We start from the raw sequence: 15,432 nt of genomic DNA on the forward strand, positions 1-15,432 counted from the left end.
TCCAACAACAAGCATAAGAAAGGGTAGAGTCCAGGTGCAGTGGCTCACGGCTGTAATCCCAGCACTTTGGGAGGCCAAGGCTGGTGGATCACCTGAGGTCAGGAGTTTGAGACCAGCCTGGCCAACATGTGGAAACCCCATCTCTACTAAAAATACAAAAAATTAGCCAGGCGTGGTGGCAGATGCCTGTAATCCCAGCTACTAGGGAGGCCGAGGCAGGAGAATCACTTGAACCTGGAAGGCAGAGGTTACAGTGAGCTGAGACCACGCCATTGCATTCTAGCCTGGATGACAGAGTGAGATCCATCTCAAAAAAATAAAAATAAATAAATAAATAAAAGGAAAGGAAGGCAGTTGGGTGCAGTGGCTCACACCTGTAGTCCCAGCACTTTGGGAGGCCGAGGTGGGCAGATCACCTGAGGTCAGGAGTTTGAGACCAGCCTGGCCAACATGGGGAAACTCCGTCTCTGCTGAAAATACAAAAAATTAGCTAGGTGTGGTGGCAGGTGCCTGTAATCCTAGCTATTCCGGAGGCTGAGACAGGAGAATCACGTGAACCCAGGAGATAGAGGTTGCAGTGAGCCAAGATGGTGCCACTGCACTCCAGCCTGGGTGACAGAATGAGACTCCATCTCAAACAAAAAGCGGGAGAGAAGGACTTCTCTGTTGTAAATTAAGAGACTTAAGGGACAATCAACTGTAAGCAATGTGTAGACATTATCTAGATCCCAATTCTATTATTGCAAAAAGACATCTGAGGAAAATTAAGCATGGTCTAAAATTCTAAGTTATAAAGAAATCACTGTTAATTTTGTTAGATGTGGATATAAAATGACTGCACAGTAGACGAGAAGGTGGTACATAATAAAACTCTTAAAGAGATTAAGTGGCGTGTAACAAAAAGCTACTTACTTGATTTCTAAAAATCATAATATATTTGATACCGTCAGCTTTAAGGACAGGAAATTCATTCACTATTAAAAAAACAGAAAGCCATCGTTACTTAAGTGGTAAGGATCATTACTTCCAAATTAGTGACATCATCAGAGTTATAAAAAAAGACAAAATGTCAAGTAATTAAAGCACAGTTAATTATATTATGATTTACTATTTAGCCATTAATTTTGGTAGGATTATAAATAATTTTATTTTTCCCCATGCCTGTTTCATGACGAAGGAACACATATTATATAATTGAGTAAAAATGAGCTGGACCATGCATCAGTGAGCATGTCTACCTACATTTCCAGAAGTGAAGCTATTCTGAATTAGAAACATGTCTCTCTAGCTGGAATTTGCTTTACATTATTCTAGTAGGTAGGGAAATAAATTAATGAAAGGAATAGATCACTAAATGTTAATAATTCTTGAAGCTAGATGACAGTCACATGGGAGCTCATTACAATATTCTCTTCACCTTTGGGTGTATATAAATTTCCTACATTAAATTTTTTTTTTAGAAAAGGAATATATCTGGATATAGATCAATATATTCATAAACATCAGAAACTATCCTTAATTTTTTTTTTTGAGACGGAGTCTCGCTCTGTATCCCAGGCTAGAGTGCAGTGGCACGATCTCAGCTCACTGCAACCCCACCACCTGCATTCAAGCGATTCTCCTGCCTCAGCCTCCCGAATAGCTGGGATTACAGGCACGCGCCACCACGCCCGGCTAGTTTTTGTATTTTTAGTAGAGACGGGATTTCACCATTTTGGCCGGGCTGGTCTCAATCTCTTGACCTCATGATCCTCCCACCTTAGCCTCCCAAAGTGCTGGGATTACAGGTGTGAGCCACTGCGTGCGGTCAAAAGATATCCTTAATATTTATCAATTTTCTAGTACTTTGAAATGTACTCCAAGTTTTAAGAATTCATCCTTCAAATAAAAAAGGAAGCCAATGTATAATTCTTATTTATACACTAGGTAGCAAAGCTGAGTTACAGTTTAGTTGTACTTATTCCTATTTTCCTCCTAATCAAGCAATATTTTCTTTATCAATAATTAATTTCACATGGATAAGATCTGAGGAAATCATTTGAGATTTTATTCAATAAAAGAAATAATAGGCAAGGCATGGAGGCTCACGCCTGCAATCCCAGCACGTTGGGAGGCCGACGCAGGTGGATCACCTGAGGTCAGGAGTTTGAGACCAGCCTGGCCAACACGGGGATACCCTGTCTCTACTAAAAATACAAAAATTAGCCGGGCATGGTGGTACGTGCCTGTAGTCCCAGCTGCTTGGGATGCTGAGGCAGGAGAATCGCTTGAACCCAGGAGGTGGGAGTTGCAGTGAGCGGAGACTGCGCCACCACACTCCAGCCTGGCTAACAGAGTAAGACACCATCTCAAAAGAAAAAAAAAAAAGAACGAAAGGGAACAAGGATAGGAAGCTGTGTTTTGAATTGCAGGTATAGTGTGGTAAGCTGTAAAGAAAGCAAGAATTTCACAACTCACCATTAGCTGATTTTAAATCAGGGAGGATGTGATTCACAAAGAACTCAGTTAGGTTTACAAGTTCATTTGCTTGTGTAATTCCATGCTGAAAAGCAAATTCATAACATGGTAAAATAACAAAATACCTGTATATATCTACCACATTAGAAATTCAGACAATTTTAGAAAACCACGTTAAAATGGAGATGAACACTTCAAAATACAAACTGCTCATGTATAAAATGAGACTGTACTGGCTGTGTACAGGAGCTCACGGCTGTAATCCCAGCACTTTGGGGGGCTGAGGCAAGTAGATGACTTGAAGTCAGGAGTTCAAGACTAGCCTGGCCAACATGGCAAAACCCCGTCTCTACTAAAAACACAAAAAATTAGCCAGGTGTAGTTGCATGCACCTGTAATTCTAGCTACTCGGGAAGCTGAGGCACGAGAATTGCTTGAACCTGGGAGGCAGAGGTTGCAGTAATCTGAGATGTTGCCATTGCATTCCAGCCTGGATGACAGAGCAAGACAACGTCTCAAAAAAAAAAAAAAAAAAAAGAGATGAACACTTCAAAACACAAACTGCTTAGGCCAGGCACGGTGGCTCACGCTTGTAATCCCAGCACTTTGGGAGGCCGAGGCAGGTGGATCACCTGAGGTCAGGAGTTCAAGCTCAGCCTGACCAACATGGAGAAACCCCGTCTCTACTAAAAATACAAAATTAGCCAGGGTGGTGGTGCATGCCTGTAATCCCAGCTACTCAGGAGGCTGAGGCAGGAGAATCGCTTAAACCCGGGAAATGGAGGTTGCAGTGAGCCAAGATCGTGCCATTGCACTCCAGCTTGGGCAACAAGAGTGAAACTCCGTCTCAAAACAAAACAAAACAACAACAACAAAACACAAACTGCTTACGTATAAAATATAAAATAAGACTATATTGTCTAGGCACGGTGGCTCACACCTGTATCCCAGCACTCTGGGAGGCTGAGGTGTGAGGGTCACACGAGGTCAGGAATTTGAGACCAGCCTGGCCCATATGGTGAAACCCTGTCTCTACTAAAAATACAAAAATTAGCCAGGTGTGGTAGTGCACACTTGTAATCCCAGTTACTTGGGAGGCTGAGGCAGGAGAGTCGTTCAAACTCAGGATGTGGAGGTTGCAGTGAGCTGAGATCGCGCCATTGCACTCCAGCCTGGTGACAAAGCGAGACTCTGTCTCAAAAATATAAAAATGTAAAATAAGACTATACTAATAGACAATAAAGAAACTTTCCTAAATTAAAGAATAGCTAAGTTTAAGTTAAGCATATTTTATACAGCAGGTCTCAGCTAAGGTAACAAGTGTGGCATCTATCAATTTTCTGGTCTATAAGAAACTTAAGTGCTCAATACATCAACATAAAGCCATCTTCAGAGATTATATAAATCTGAATCAGAATTAATAGGTTATCTGGCAGAGTAGGCTCTATTATCACAGACGTTATTTCTTTTTGACTTGTGTGGGTGTCACTGATGTCTGTTTTAGAAACAAAACCACATTAAAAATATTTACCTTCTGTGTTTGGGCTTTTGATGCCAAAGATGTCACTAGGTAGATGGCTGCATCTTTGTGTTTCCAGTTGACAGATGGATTTTTTGCGTATTCCTGCAGCATGGAATTAACATAACCAGAGAAGATTCCTGTCACAGGTCCCTCAAAAAACTTGCATAATCCTCGTACCAGATCACAAGCAGCCCTGCGTCTAGTATCAATATCTATGGAATGAAAAGAAAATATATTATGGGGGAAAAAAACCAACCACCAACAAACTGGCCCAATTTATAAGAAAACAAATTGCCTGGAATAATTTGGCTATGATTGTAAAACGAAAAAAAAAAAAGAACGAAAAACAAAGGGCCACCCAATAGCTATCAGCAACACAAACAATGAAAAAAACATTCCCCCCCACCCCAAGAAATACAAAATCAAAACGAAACTAAAGAGGTCACAGAATCACAGAATTTTGATAAATACTAACTATGTAAGAATAGACAAATGATTCAACTTTTGATATTTTCATTCAGGTCATATAAGAGCTTTTTAAGACAAGTTGAAGAAGGACAACAGTTCTCAATGAAAGCCTGCTGAAAAAACACTCTTATTCTCAATCCCACTTCTCCCATTTACTAGAAAGAGAACCTTAAAACTGGCTTGCTAAGAGACTAGTAACTAAAAAACCAAGATACACACCAGATCCTTCCAAATCTCTCCTTATGTACTCCTCAGAATTATCTTCAAATGCTTCTTCATCAGCAGCTACAAGGAGAGATATTTCAGATAACACACCAAAAGACATCACTGTACAGCTGAGAATATAGAAGAGTATGTAGAACTGCCTTGTTCTACAGCAAAGAATTCTTTCCCATCAGATGACAACTTCATATACTCTGAATCATTATCTAGAGCAGCAAATGCTACTCTGAAAGGTGAGGTATTAGGTAATTCACACAACTATGAGATAGGCTCACTTGTTCTAATGTGACAGTTTCCCCAGAACTGGATTACACCTGCAACTGTCAAAAATGTTAGGGATCAATATCAGAATGCTAACTTTTAATTTCACCAAATAAGAACATTAAAAAACCAACAACCTAATTTTAATCACTATTATTTCATTAAAGTCATTTCAACAACAAATAAGTAGAGTGGACAATGTCAGATCTGGCCGGCATGGTGGCTCGCGCATGTAACCTAGCACTTTGGGAGGCTGAAATGGGAGGATCGCTTGAGCACAGGAGTTTGAGACCAGCCTGGTCAACACAGCGAGATCTCATCTCTATTTTTATCACATAAACTAAAAAAAAAAAGTCTGTACACACACACACAGTTGTGTGATCATGTCTCACTGCAGCCTCCACCTCCTGAGCTCAAGCAAAACTCCCACCTAAGCCACTTGAGTACCTGGGACCACAGGCCCATGCCACCATACCCAACTGATTTATTTCTTGTAGAGATAAGGTTTCGCCATTTTGGCCAGGCTGGTCTTGAACTCCTGGGCTCAAGTGTTCTACCTCAGCCTCCCAAAGTGCTGGGATTAAAGGTATGGGCCACCACACCCAGCAAGAAGATTTATCGTTTAAACATATTTTTATGAAAACACAACAGGAAATGAAATCTCACACTATATTGTCCTTAATTTCCTTATTTTGTTCCAGATGTAATTTGAGAACCACTGATCTAATAACTATTTTGATATAAAACACAATCTTGGCCGGGCATGGTGGCTCATGCCTGTAATCCCAGCACTTTGGGAGGCTGAGGCAGAAGGATTGTTTGAAGCCAGGAGTTCGAGACCAGCCTGCGCAACATAGGAAGACCCCCATCTTTATAAAAAATAAAAAATTAGCTGAGCATGGTGGTGCACGTCTGTAGTCCCAGCTACTGAGGAGGCCGGGGTGGGAGGATGACTTGAGCCTGGGAAGTTGAGGTTGCAGTAAGCTATAACTGTGCTACTGCACTCCAGCATGGGTGACAGAGTGAGACCCTGTCCCCCAAACAAAAAACACAATCCCTCCCACCTTCATTACTTGTTCTTCACAACTGTTAGAACGAGGACATACATGTTATAAATATAGGCTCTTAGCACTATAGTTTAACCTTGAGCACAAACTAAGTGGGCTTCAACCTTGTATTTATAAAGTTATTATTTCTATTCTCAAGTCGATTGTTTAAAAACAGCTATTTCTGGGCGAGGTGGCTCAGAAATGCAATCCCAGCACTTTGGGAGCCTAAAGTGGGTGGACTGCTTGAGCTCAAGAGTTTGAGACTACCCTGAACAACATGGTGAAACCCTGTCTCTACCAAAAATACAAGAAACTAGCCAGGCATGGTGATGTGTGTCTCTGGTCCCAGCTACTCAGAAGGCTGAGGTAGGAGGATCACTTGAGCCTGGGAGGCTAAGGTTGCAGCTGAGCCAAGATTGCACCACTGCACTCCAGCCTGGGTGACAGAGCAAGACCCCTGTCTCGAATAGATATATAAATAAAGAAAGCCAGCTAAAAATTCATTGAAGCAATAAACGAAACAAAATCAAATTCTTTCTCTAAATAGAAATTCCAGATAGTTTATCTTCTTAGTGTAAAGGAATTTTTGAAGTCTTATTTAATATTTCCATGAGAAAATCCTCACAGGGCACAACAAAACTCATTACAGATACTACATTTTCTGTCTTGGTTTAGAAAATAAGAAATAAATGATATACAAGTTTTATCCAGTAATAAATGAATTAGACTGAATATGTTACAAAAAAACATAGACTTAGTAAATTTATACTAATATACTTTTGCCATAATTACCTCTAAATTCCATGTTAGGCACAATAACCTTTTCACAGATACTCGTCAGCGTGTTCTGGTCCTCAAATAGATTCTTATAATGAGGTCTCTCACAAACTGAAGCCAGAAATTGAATTGCATTACTTACCAACTGGAACAAAACACAAAAATATTTTTAAAAGCAAAACTCAACAGCTTATTTCTTGGGGGAGACAGGGAGAGAATGTCTTTTAATTATGTCTCCACCATCATCTTACCAAATCATATTTAACCTCTTGACCCGTTGTAACTAGTAAATTCCAGATGGCTGTAACAAAACGAGGCAGGTATCGCTGGAATTCTTCATCGTACTTTTGTGCATAGAGTGCGGCATTATCACAAATCTGGGATTTTAAGAGCTCCAATAAGCCGGCTTCCTCTTCATCCTCACATAAAAGAAAACAAAAACTCCAACATACAACTCTAATGCTAACATAAATAAGAGTAACTGAAATTCCTGAACTAGACTCTTTATCAATTAAATCCAAATCAAATCAGTTACTGTAAACTACAGCTATGCCACCATCAATCTTTTCACCAAGTCTTTCAAATAAGTTGCTGAATTACAAAATATTTCCATATTAGATTCAAACAGTATATTCTGGCTGAGTGTAGTGGCTCACACCGGTAATCCCAACCCTCTGGGAGGCTGAGGCTGGAGGATGGCTTGAGGCCAGGAATAGTTTTTTTTTTTTTTTTTTGAGATGGAGTCTCGTTCTGTTGCCCAAGCTGAGTGCAGTGGCGTGATCTCAGCTCACTGCAAGCTCTGCCTCCTGGGTTCACGCCATTCTGCTGCCTCAGCCTCCCGAGTATCTGGGACTACAGGGGCCTGCCATCGCGCCTGGCTAATTTTTGTACTTGTTTTTTTTTAGTAGAGACGGGGTTTCACCATGTTAGCCAGGATAGCCAGGATGGCCTCAGCCTCCCAAAGTGCTGGGATTACAGGTGTGGGCCACTGCACCCGGCCAAGCCCAGGAATTTTGAGTCTAGCCTGGGCAACACAGCAAGTCCCCAAAATAAAAAAAATCAGCTGGGCATGGTGGTGCACACCCATAGTCCCAGCTACTTGGGAGGGCTGAGGTGGGAGGATCACTTGAGCCCAGGGAGGTCGAAGCTGCAGTAAGCCATGATCATGCCACTGTACTCCAGCCTTGGTGACAGAGTGAGACAGGGGAAGACATCAGAGTGAGAACAAAAACCAAAGCCAAAACCAAAACTCCCTCACACTGATTACTCAAGGCATAAATAGTGATGTAAGACGACACAAGGAGCACACAGTTAACTGGGCAAAAAGGTCCTTGTAAGAATTCTATCCAAAAAATTTCCTTGTGACTTTTGTGTGAAGAAAAGTTTTGTTTTCTGAAGGAGTGTTTTTCTCTCCCATTGGACTGAAATAATTATTTTATGAGAGCTACATCTTTTAAAGTTCCTATTAATACAGTCAAACTGAGACAAAATCTGTTGTACAACGATAGTAACAATTTCTTTCTGTACCCCACTCTTAAAACCTGATTCGAATCACCAATTCTAATTTTTAGTTTATTTGGTATTTCTCTTCGGGAAGAAGGTAACAAATATATCAACAAATGAGTAGCACAGAATAAGTGTTATATGTTTAAAAGTACACAATATAAAACCCATATCAGAAATCTTTACAAATTACAATCTTTTACCATTTTCTCTCTTTCTCGAGCTGTGGATAATTTTTTCTTCTTTTGAGACGAGGTCTCCCTCTGTCTCCCAGGCTGGAGTGCAGTGGCATGGTCACAGCACATTGCAGCCTTGCCCTCCTGGGCTCAAGGTCAAGGGATCCTCACAACTAAGCCTTCTGAGTAGCTGTGACCATTAGCATGAGCCAACATGTCTGGCTAATTTTATTTTATTTTTTTGTAGCGATGGGGGTCTGCTTACATTGCCCAGGCTGGTCTTGAACTCCTGGGCTCAAGGGATCCTCCCACCTTGGCTGCCCAAAGTGCTGGGATTACAGGTGTGAACCACCATGCTTAGCCAGATGATTTTTAAAAAGGGGCTACCATTATAGAGTTTTAAGTTTTTTTAGTATCTTCAATGAAAAATAATTTTATTTCATGAAATATCCACAACGTGACTACTTTAAAGACTTACTTTCAATAATGTAATGAAACAGCCTTATCTGTATACTATGGCTTAAGCCAGGCCCATGACAAGAGTAATTCTGTATACTACACACACCAAACATGTAACATCAAATAGAATCAAATATTATTACAGTATTGAAATTTTATATTTTAACAATGCAAGAGTAAACACGTTTCCAGATTGTAGCCAAATAGCTCTTAATGAAAAAGACCACTCAGACAACATTTTAAATACTTACATCAGTTTGTAAAAGCTTATTATCCAATGTTAAGAGAGTATGAAAATTATTCATCCAAGTTTCCATATTATCTTCAAAAAATTCAGGGAGATCCTACAGAATAAACGCTGACTTGAAACTTTTGATTAAAATATTAAGAACACTATTTTTATAAGTTCCCTCACCACGTGGACAAAACATTTTTTACATAGGCTTCACAGCCTGAGCATTACCTATTCTGACAAGAATTCTCTGCTCCAGCTCCATCTGGCAGCTGCATAAAGCATTTTGACTTCTGCCTCTGTTTGTATGCTATAAATAATGCCACCTCTAGTTCTCGTCCTAATCTAAATCTTCCTTCAAGGTTCAGCTAAGACTATATGAAGACTTTCCTTACAAAGCTCAAGCTCAGTGCATACTAATACATCCCCTTTCTTTTCTGAACTACGTTTATTGTGAGATGACCACCAAGGCAGACAAACTAATTGTCTTATAGTTACTGATTTCTTGTGGCATAGTACTGCCTTCTTAATGAGGGTACAAGTCCCCTGAGGGCAGATTATGCCTCTTTCCTTGGTCTTCCTGCCGGACAAGTTATCAAGAGCTTCATTAAACCTGACTTCTCAGAATTCAAAAGGTGTAAGCAAAAACAGTAGTACTCATTTAAGTAAGAACTTCTCAAACTGCTATCCAGCTGAACACTGATGTGGGACATGTCCTTTTGGGCTGTTCATCTCCTATTCTAGCTAAAACAACCCAATTTCCTTTTGGGGAATGCTTTCCCTACCACTATGAGTTTATTCATGTTGTGAAGATAAGTCCAGGTCCCGGCTACAAACAATGAATGGGCTAGGTCCTCCTTGCATCGCAGTATAGCAACAATTTGTACCAATTAACACCCCTTTCTTGGTCCTGAATCTTGAATTAATGATTTAAGAACAGAAAGAATGATTGGAGGCCACTATCTCAGTAGCAACAGGGTAACTAGGCATTCCCTGCTATAGCCCTGTGGCTGTTTCCTCTGAAATACTATTAGTTCTTACCCTTTCAAAGTCTGGTACTTCAAGCCTTTTGTCTCCCTCATATGGCTTCCAATAAAGTCCTTTTGTGTAAGCTGGACAGCAAACCCTAACCAAAACATGATTCCCCAAATGTTAATACCCATATAAATGAACAAAAGAGGAAGGCCTCAGAAATCTAGCTTCTTAATGCCACCAGTAAAACAGTGTACACGGTGACTCTCCAAGAGTGAGTTAGGATGTGGGGTTTTGCTAACCTACTAGATATAAGAGAATACTGCTTTTTTCCATGAAACATCTCATTAGCATCTGTAGGAACTACTGTAAAACAGAACACTATAGATAAATAGGGGGAGTCAGAAAAAACCTTTTCTTTCAGAAAAATCAATGCTGGCAAAAAAGTCTTTATCAAACAGAAAGAAAACTCTATTTAAAATCAAAGAGTAAGAACCAAAAGCAAGAAATCAAATGAACTTACCTGAAAGTTTAAACTATAGAACAATTTTGAGATCAGGATCAGGGAAGAAAACAGAATCCTCAGGGCAGAGGCATCATTTGCATGGGTACTGCAGAGTTCAATAGTGGCCTTGGAAAGGAATTTAGCAACATGGTTTTAGTGCATCGTTAAACCCAGCATGCTGATCTTAGTGAAATAGCTTTGCACTAAGCTGAGACTATTCATATTGTATTTATTTATTTATTTTTTTAGAGACGGAGTCTCGCTCTGTCGCCCAGGCTGGAGCGCAGTGGCACAATCTTGGCTCACTGCAAGCTCTGCCTCCTGGGTTCACGCCATTCTCCTGCCTCAGCCTCCCAAGTAGCTGGGACTACAGGTGCCTGCCACCACGCCTGGCTAATTTTTTTTTTTTTTTTGTATTTTTAGTAGACACAGGGTTTCACCATGTTAGCCAGGGTGGTCTCGATCTCCTGACCTCATGATCCACCTGCCTCAGCCTCTCAAAGTGCTGGAATTACAGGCGTGAGCTACCATGCCCAGCCTTGGCTTTTAAATAATATACAGTCACTTAAGAGATTGTGAAAAATAAGTTAAAGTATGTATTTTTGAATTGTTCATAATGGCACTAAAAAGTCCAACGTTAATATTCTGAACTACGTCTTCCCAATCTGTGCATATATAAAAATATATTACACAAAACTATATGCTCTTATTAAACAATTCATCTGCCACTTGGTATTTAGGTTGTTTCCAATTCTTTATTATTCTAAATGCAATTAACAGGTTTTACTGGCCAGGCCCAGTGGCACAGGATGTAATCCCAGCATACTCGGAGAACTGCTTGAACCCTGGAGGCAGAGGTTGCAGTGAGCAGAAGCGAAACTCCATCTTAAAAAAAAAAAAAAAAAAAAAAAAAAAGGCAGCCAGGCATGGTAGTGTGCACCTGTAGTCTTAGCTACTTGGAATGCTGAGGTGGGAGAATCACCTGAGCTTGGGTAGCTGAGGCTGCAGTGAGCTATAATCATGCCCCACTGCACTCCAGCCTGGGCAATGAGAGTGAGACCCTGTCTTTAAAAAAGAAAAAAGAAAGAAAGTATATATATATTTCTTTAAATCTTATAGGATTCTCACAAACGCCAAGAACACATTGAGGAAAGTATCCTGTAAACTGTAAAATAATGTATAAATACATAAATTAATTAAACTCCAAACATAGTCAAATAAAAATATGTATTTCTTCCGTTAGAGACACATACTCAAATACTTGGGTGAAATGATATGATGCTTGGGATTTGCTTTTATAATATTCCTAAGAAAGGGAACAGAGAAAATAAAACGTTGCTAACCATTAAATTTGTGTAATAATAGACGGGAGTTCACTATAGCATCTCTATTTCTGTGTAGGTTTGAAATTTTTCAAAAGAAATGCTCTAAACATTAACTATCAAATAAGCTTTCAAAGCATTCTCTTAACATGTATACAAACATTCAAGCAATTTAAAATATTAATTTAAAAATATCACCAAGATACATTCCATACCTTAAAAAGATTAGTCAAAGGCAAAGCAAAGGCATCCAGAACAAGTTTAATTTCAGTCCATAACTCGTTTGACTTAAATTCATGACGGTATCTAGAAAATTAAGGTAAAACAGATAAATTTACAAGTTTTTTTTATTTACTCACTTTAGGTCTTCAAGGAGAGATGCTGATTGGACATCTGTGAATAGATGGTTTTCTGAAATTCAAAGGGAATTCAGGAATTCTTGTTTTTTTTTTTTTTTTTTTTTTTGAGACAGAGTCTTGCTCTGCTGCCCAGGCTGGAGTGCAGTGGTTCGATCTCGGCTCACTGCAGCCTCCACCTCCCAGGCTCAAGTGATTCTCCTGTCTCAGCCTCCCGAGTAGCTGGGATGACAGGCACATACCACCACGCCTGGCTAGTTTTTTTGTATTTTTAGTAGAGACGGGGTTTTACCATGTTGGCCAGGCTGGTCTCGAACTCCTGACCTCAGGTGATCCGCCCACTTTGCCCTCCTAAAGTGCTAGGATTACAGGTGTGAGCCACTGTGCCCAGCCAGTTTTCTTTTTAAAGGAATCAAGCAGTTTATCAAGACTAAGTATTTCATAGGTAATAGAACAATATGAAATAAACATCCTAGTTGAGAAGAAACAAACACAATAGAGAAACTTCTGCTCTCATTCCAGGATGATCATATTCAAACGTAACTGTTTACACAAGCAAATAAAACTTTAAAAAGTATTTTAAAAACATGAATCTATGCATGAATACCTTTTAAATAATGAATGTGCTGTACGGAGGACTCCATTAATAACATGGAAATCTCCACTCTGAAAGCGATTCACCATTTCTGTCAGCAAGTCAGGCCATTTCTGTGGAAAATCTTCTCTGCCAATAATGCTAATTGCATCACTTAACTAGGAGAGGAAAAGATTAATTAGATCAGAGCTTTACAGAGGAGCCCATCTAAAAAGCAGAGCGACATTACCTGCTTCTGAATTTGCTCTGGGCTGCTAAGCATCAAGTGCACTATGTTGGCTTTAATGGCCACTCGATCGGCTTCACAAATTTTGTTTGGTTCATCTTCAACCTAAAAGCAAAGCAGTAACTGAGGAATTAACACAAAATCCACATTCATGTCCACGTGACTTTAGGTAAAACATAACTGTTTTTTTATTTACTAATTTTCTAAGAAAACAAATAGAGGAAGGTTTGGTCTTTCTTCAGTTTCCCGCTACATGAATGGGTCACAGATTTCTTCAATAATCTGATGACAGGGTGAATCCTTTTCCCAGAAAAATGTACATTCCCTCCCAAATGCAAATATTTTACACACAAATTAGTGAACTTCCCTTACTCCTTGATGCCAATTAAGAATTTCCATTTTAGGCTGGGCGCAGTGGCTCACGCCTGTAATCCCAGCACTTTCAGAGGCCAGGGCAGGTGGATCACCTGAGGTCAGGAGTTTGAGACCAGCCTGGCCAACATGGTGAAACCATGTCTCTACTAAACATACAAAAATTAGCTGGACATGGTGGCAGGCACCTGTAATCCCAGTTACTCGGGAGGCTGAGGCAGGAGAATCGCTTGAACCCGGGAGGCGGAGGTTGCAGGGAGCCGAGATGGTGCCACTACACTCCAGCCTGGGCAACAAGAGTGACTCTGTCTCCAAAAAAAAAAAAAAATTTCCATTTTAGGCCAGGTGCGATGGCTCACTCAAGGTCAGGAGTTTGAGACCAGCCTGGCCAACATGGTGAAACCATTTCTACTAAAAATACAAAATTAGCTGGACATGGTGGTGGGCACCTGTAACACTAGCTATTCAGGAGGCTGAGGCAGGAGAATCATATGAACCTGAGAGGCAGAGGCTGCAATGAGCCAAGATCACACCACTGCATTCCAGCCTGGGTGACAGAGCAAGACTCTGTCTCAAAAAAAAAAAAAAAAAAAATTTCATTTTATATGTAAATTAATCAGGACACATAATTAAAATCTTTATACATAATATGCTACTTAATCCACACACATCCTCAAAAGCTTCAATTTAACTCTCACTTTAGAACAAAAATCTTTCCAATTTTTTTTATTCTTTTTTTTTTTGAGACTGGGTTTCCATCTGTCACCCAGGCTGGAGTGTAGCACACAACCTTGGCTCACTGCAGCCTTCACCTCCCAGACTCAGACAATCCCTCCCACTGCAGCCTCCCAAGGATCACAGATGCACACCACACACAACCACACCTGGCTAATTTTAAATTTTTTGTAGAGAAGGGGGTCTCACTTTGTTGTCCAGGCTGGTCTCCAACTCCTGGCCTCAAGCAATCCTCCCATCTGAGCCTCCTAAAGTGCTGGGATTACAGGCGTGAGCCACCATACCCAGTTCTCTATGAAAATTTCTTGACCATTACTAGTTAGAATGCATCCTAGATTATATCACCCAAAGAGATTCTGTAAGTCTCACTAGTTTTACAAACCAAAACAGAGGGAGAGGGCTGGCATGTCTACCAGTAGAGATGGACTTTTAAACATTCTGAGATTTAAAAGACAGTATCTGGCACTGTTGCCCAAGCTGAAGTGCAGTAGCACGATCTCAGTTCATTGCAACCTCTGCCTCCCAGGCACAAGCGATCCCCCCATCTCAGCCTCCCTAATGGCTGGGACTACAGGTGTGCACCACCATATGCCTGGCTGATTTTTGTATTTTTTGTAAAGATGGGGTCTCACTTTATTGCCCAAGCTGGTCTTGAATTGCTGAGCTCAAGCAATCCACCCACCTCAGCCTCCCAAAGTGCTGAAATTACAGGCATGGGCCACCAAGCCCGGCCTCTAAGGTTTCTTTACCACTCATGGTGATACTTGAGAAATCATACAGGCTTAAACAATATTTACTCTCTCTTTTATGGAATGAGAAAAAAAAGTAAGACTCTAAGAAGTTTTTGAGCAGTTTAAAGTTGACTTTTTAGATAAACTGATGATTTTTGTCAACTGCTAATACTTTGTAACATCGTAACTGCTATCACTGTAGAAAAGCCTCATCTTTTTCTCTATCATGAGCCAGGCCTTCTCAACCTTAGCATCACTGACATTTTGGCTCAGATAATTCTTTGTTGTGGGAAGCTATCTTGTTCATTGTAGGATGCTTAGCAGCATCTCTGGCCTCTACCCACTAGATTCCAGTAGCAATCCTCCAGCTATGATGTCTCCAAATATACTGCCAAATGTCCCCTGGTGAGCCAAACTGCCCCCAGTTGAGAACCACTATCCTAAGCTAAGGAAAAAAATGCCTGTTTCTTAATTTATAATTTACTAATCATT

At 40.4% G+C, this 15,432-nt stretch overlaps 1 protein-coding gene across 1 annotated transcript in view; it reads right to left on the reverse strand.

The window, feature by feature from the left end:
- CSE1L (chromosome segregation 1 like) overlaps positions 1-15,432 on the reverse strand; it is a 50,506-nt gene that overhangs the window by 17,120 nt on the left and 17,954 nt on the right. The window contains exons 4-14 of the mRNA XM_003252910.4: positions 13,106-13,207; positions 12,889-13,034; positions 12,141-12,231; positions 10,622-10,729; positions 9,146-9,238; positions 7,008-7,175; positions 6,772-6,901; positions 4,667-4,732; positions 3,989-4,191; positions 2,458-2,542; positions 913-974 (exon numbers count right to left, since the gene is read on the reverse strand). Coding sequence (XP_003252958.1) covers positions 913-974; positions 2,458-2,542; positions 3,989-4,191; positions 4,667-4,732; positions 6,772-6,901; positions 7,008-7,175; positions 9,146-9,238; positions 10,622-10,729; positions 12,141-12,231; positions 12,889-13,034; positions 13,106-13,207 — 1,254 coding nt within the window. The remainder of the gene's footprint in view (positions 1-912; positions 975-2,457; positions 2,543-3,988; positions 4,192-4,666; positions 4,733-6,771; positions 6,902-7,007; positions 7,176-9,145; positions 9,239-10,621; positions 10,730-12,140; positions 12,232-12,888; positions 13,035-13,105; positions 13,208-15,432) is intronic.

This window comes from Nomascus leucogenys, chromosome 13, assembly GCF_006542625.1.
Source record: "Nomascus leucogenys isolate Asia chromosome 13, Asia_NLE_v1, whole genome shotgun sequence".
NCBI classification, from domain to species: domain Eukaryota; kingdom Metazoa; phylum Chordata; class Mammalia; order Primates; family Hylobatidae; genus Nomascus; species Nomascus leucogenys.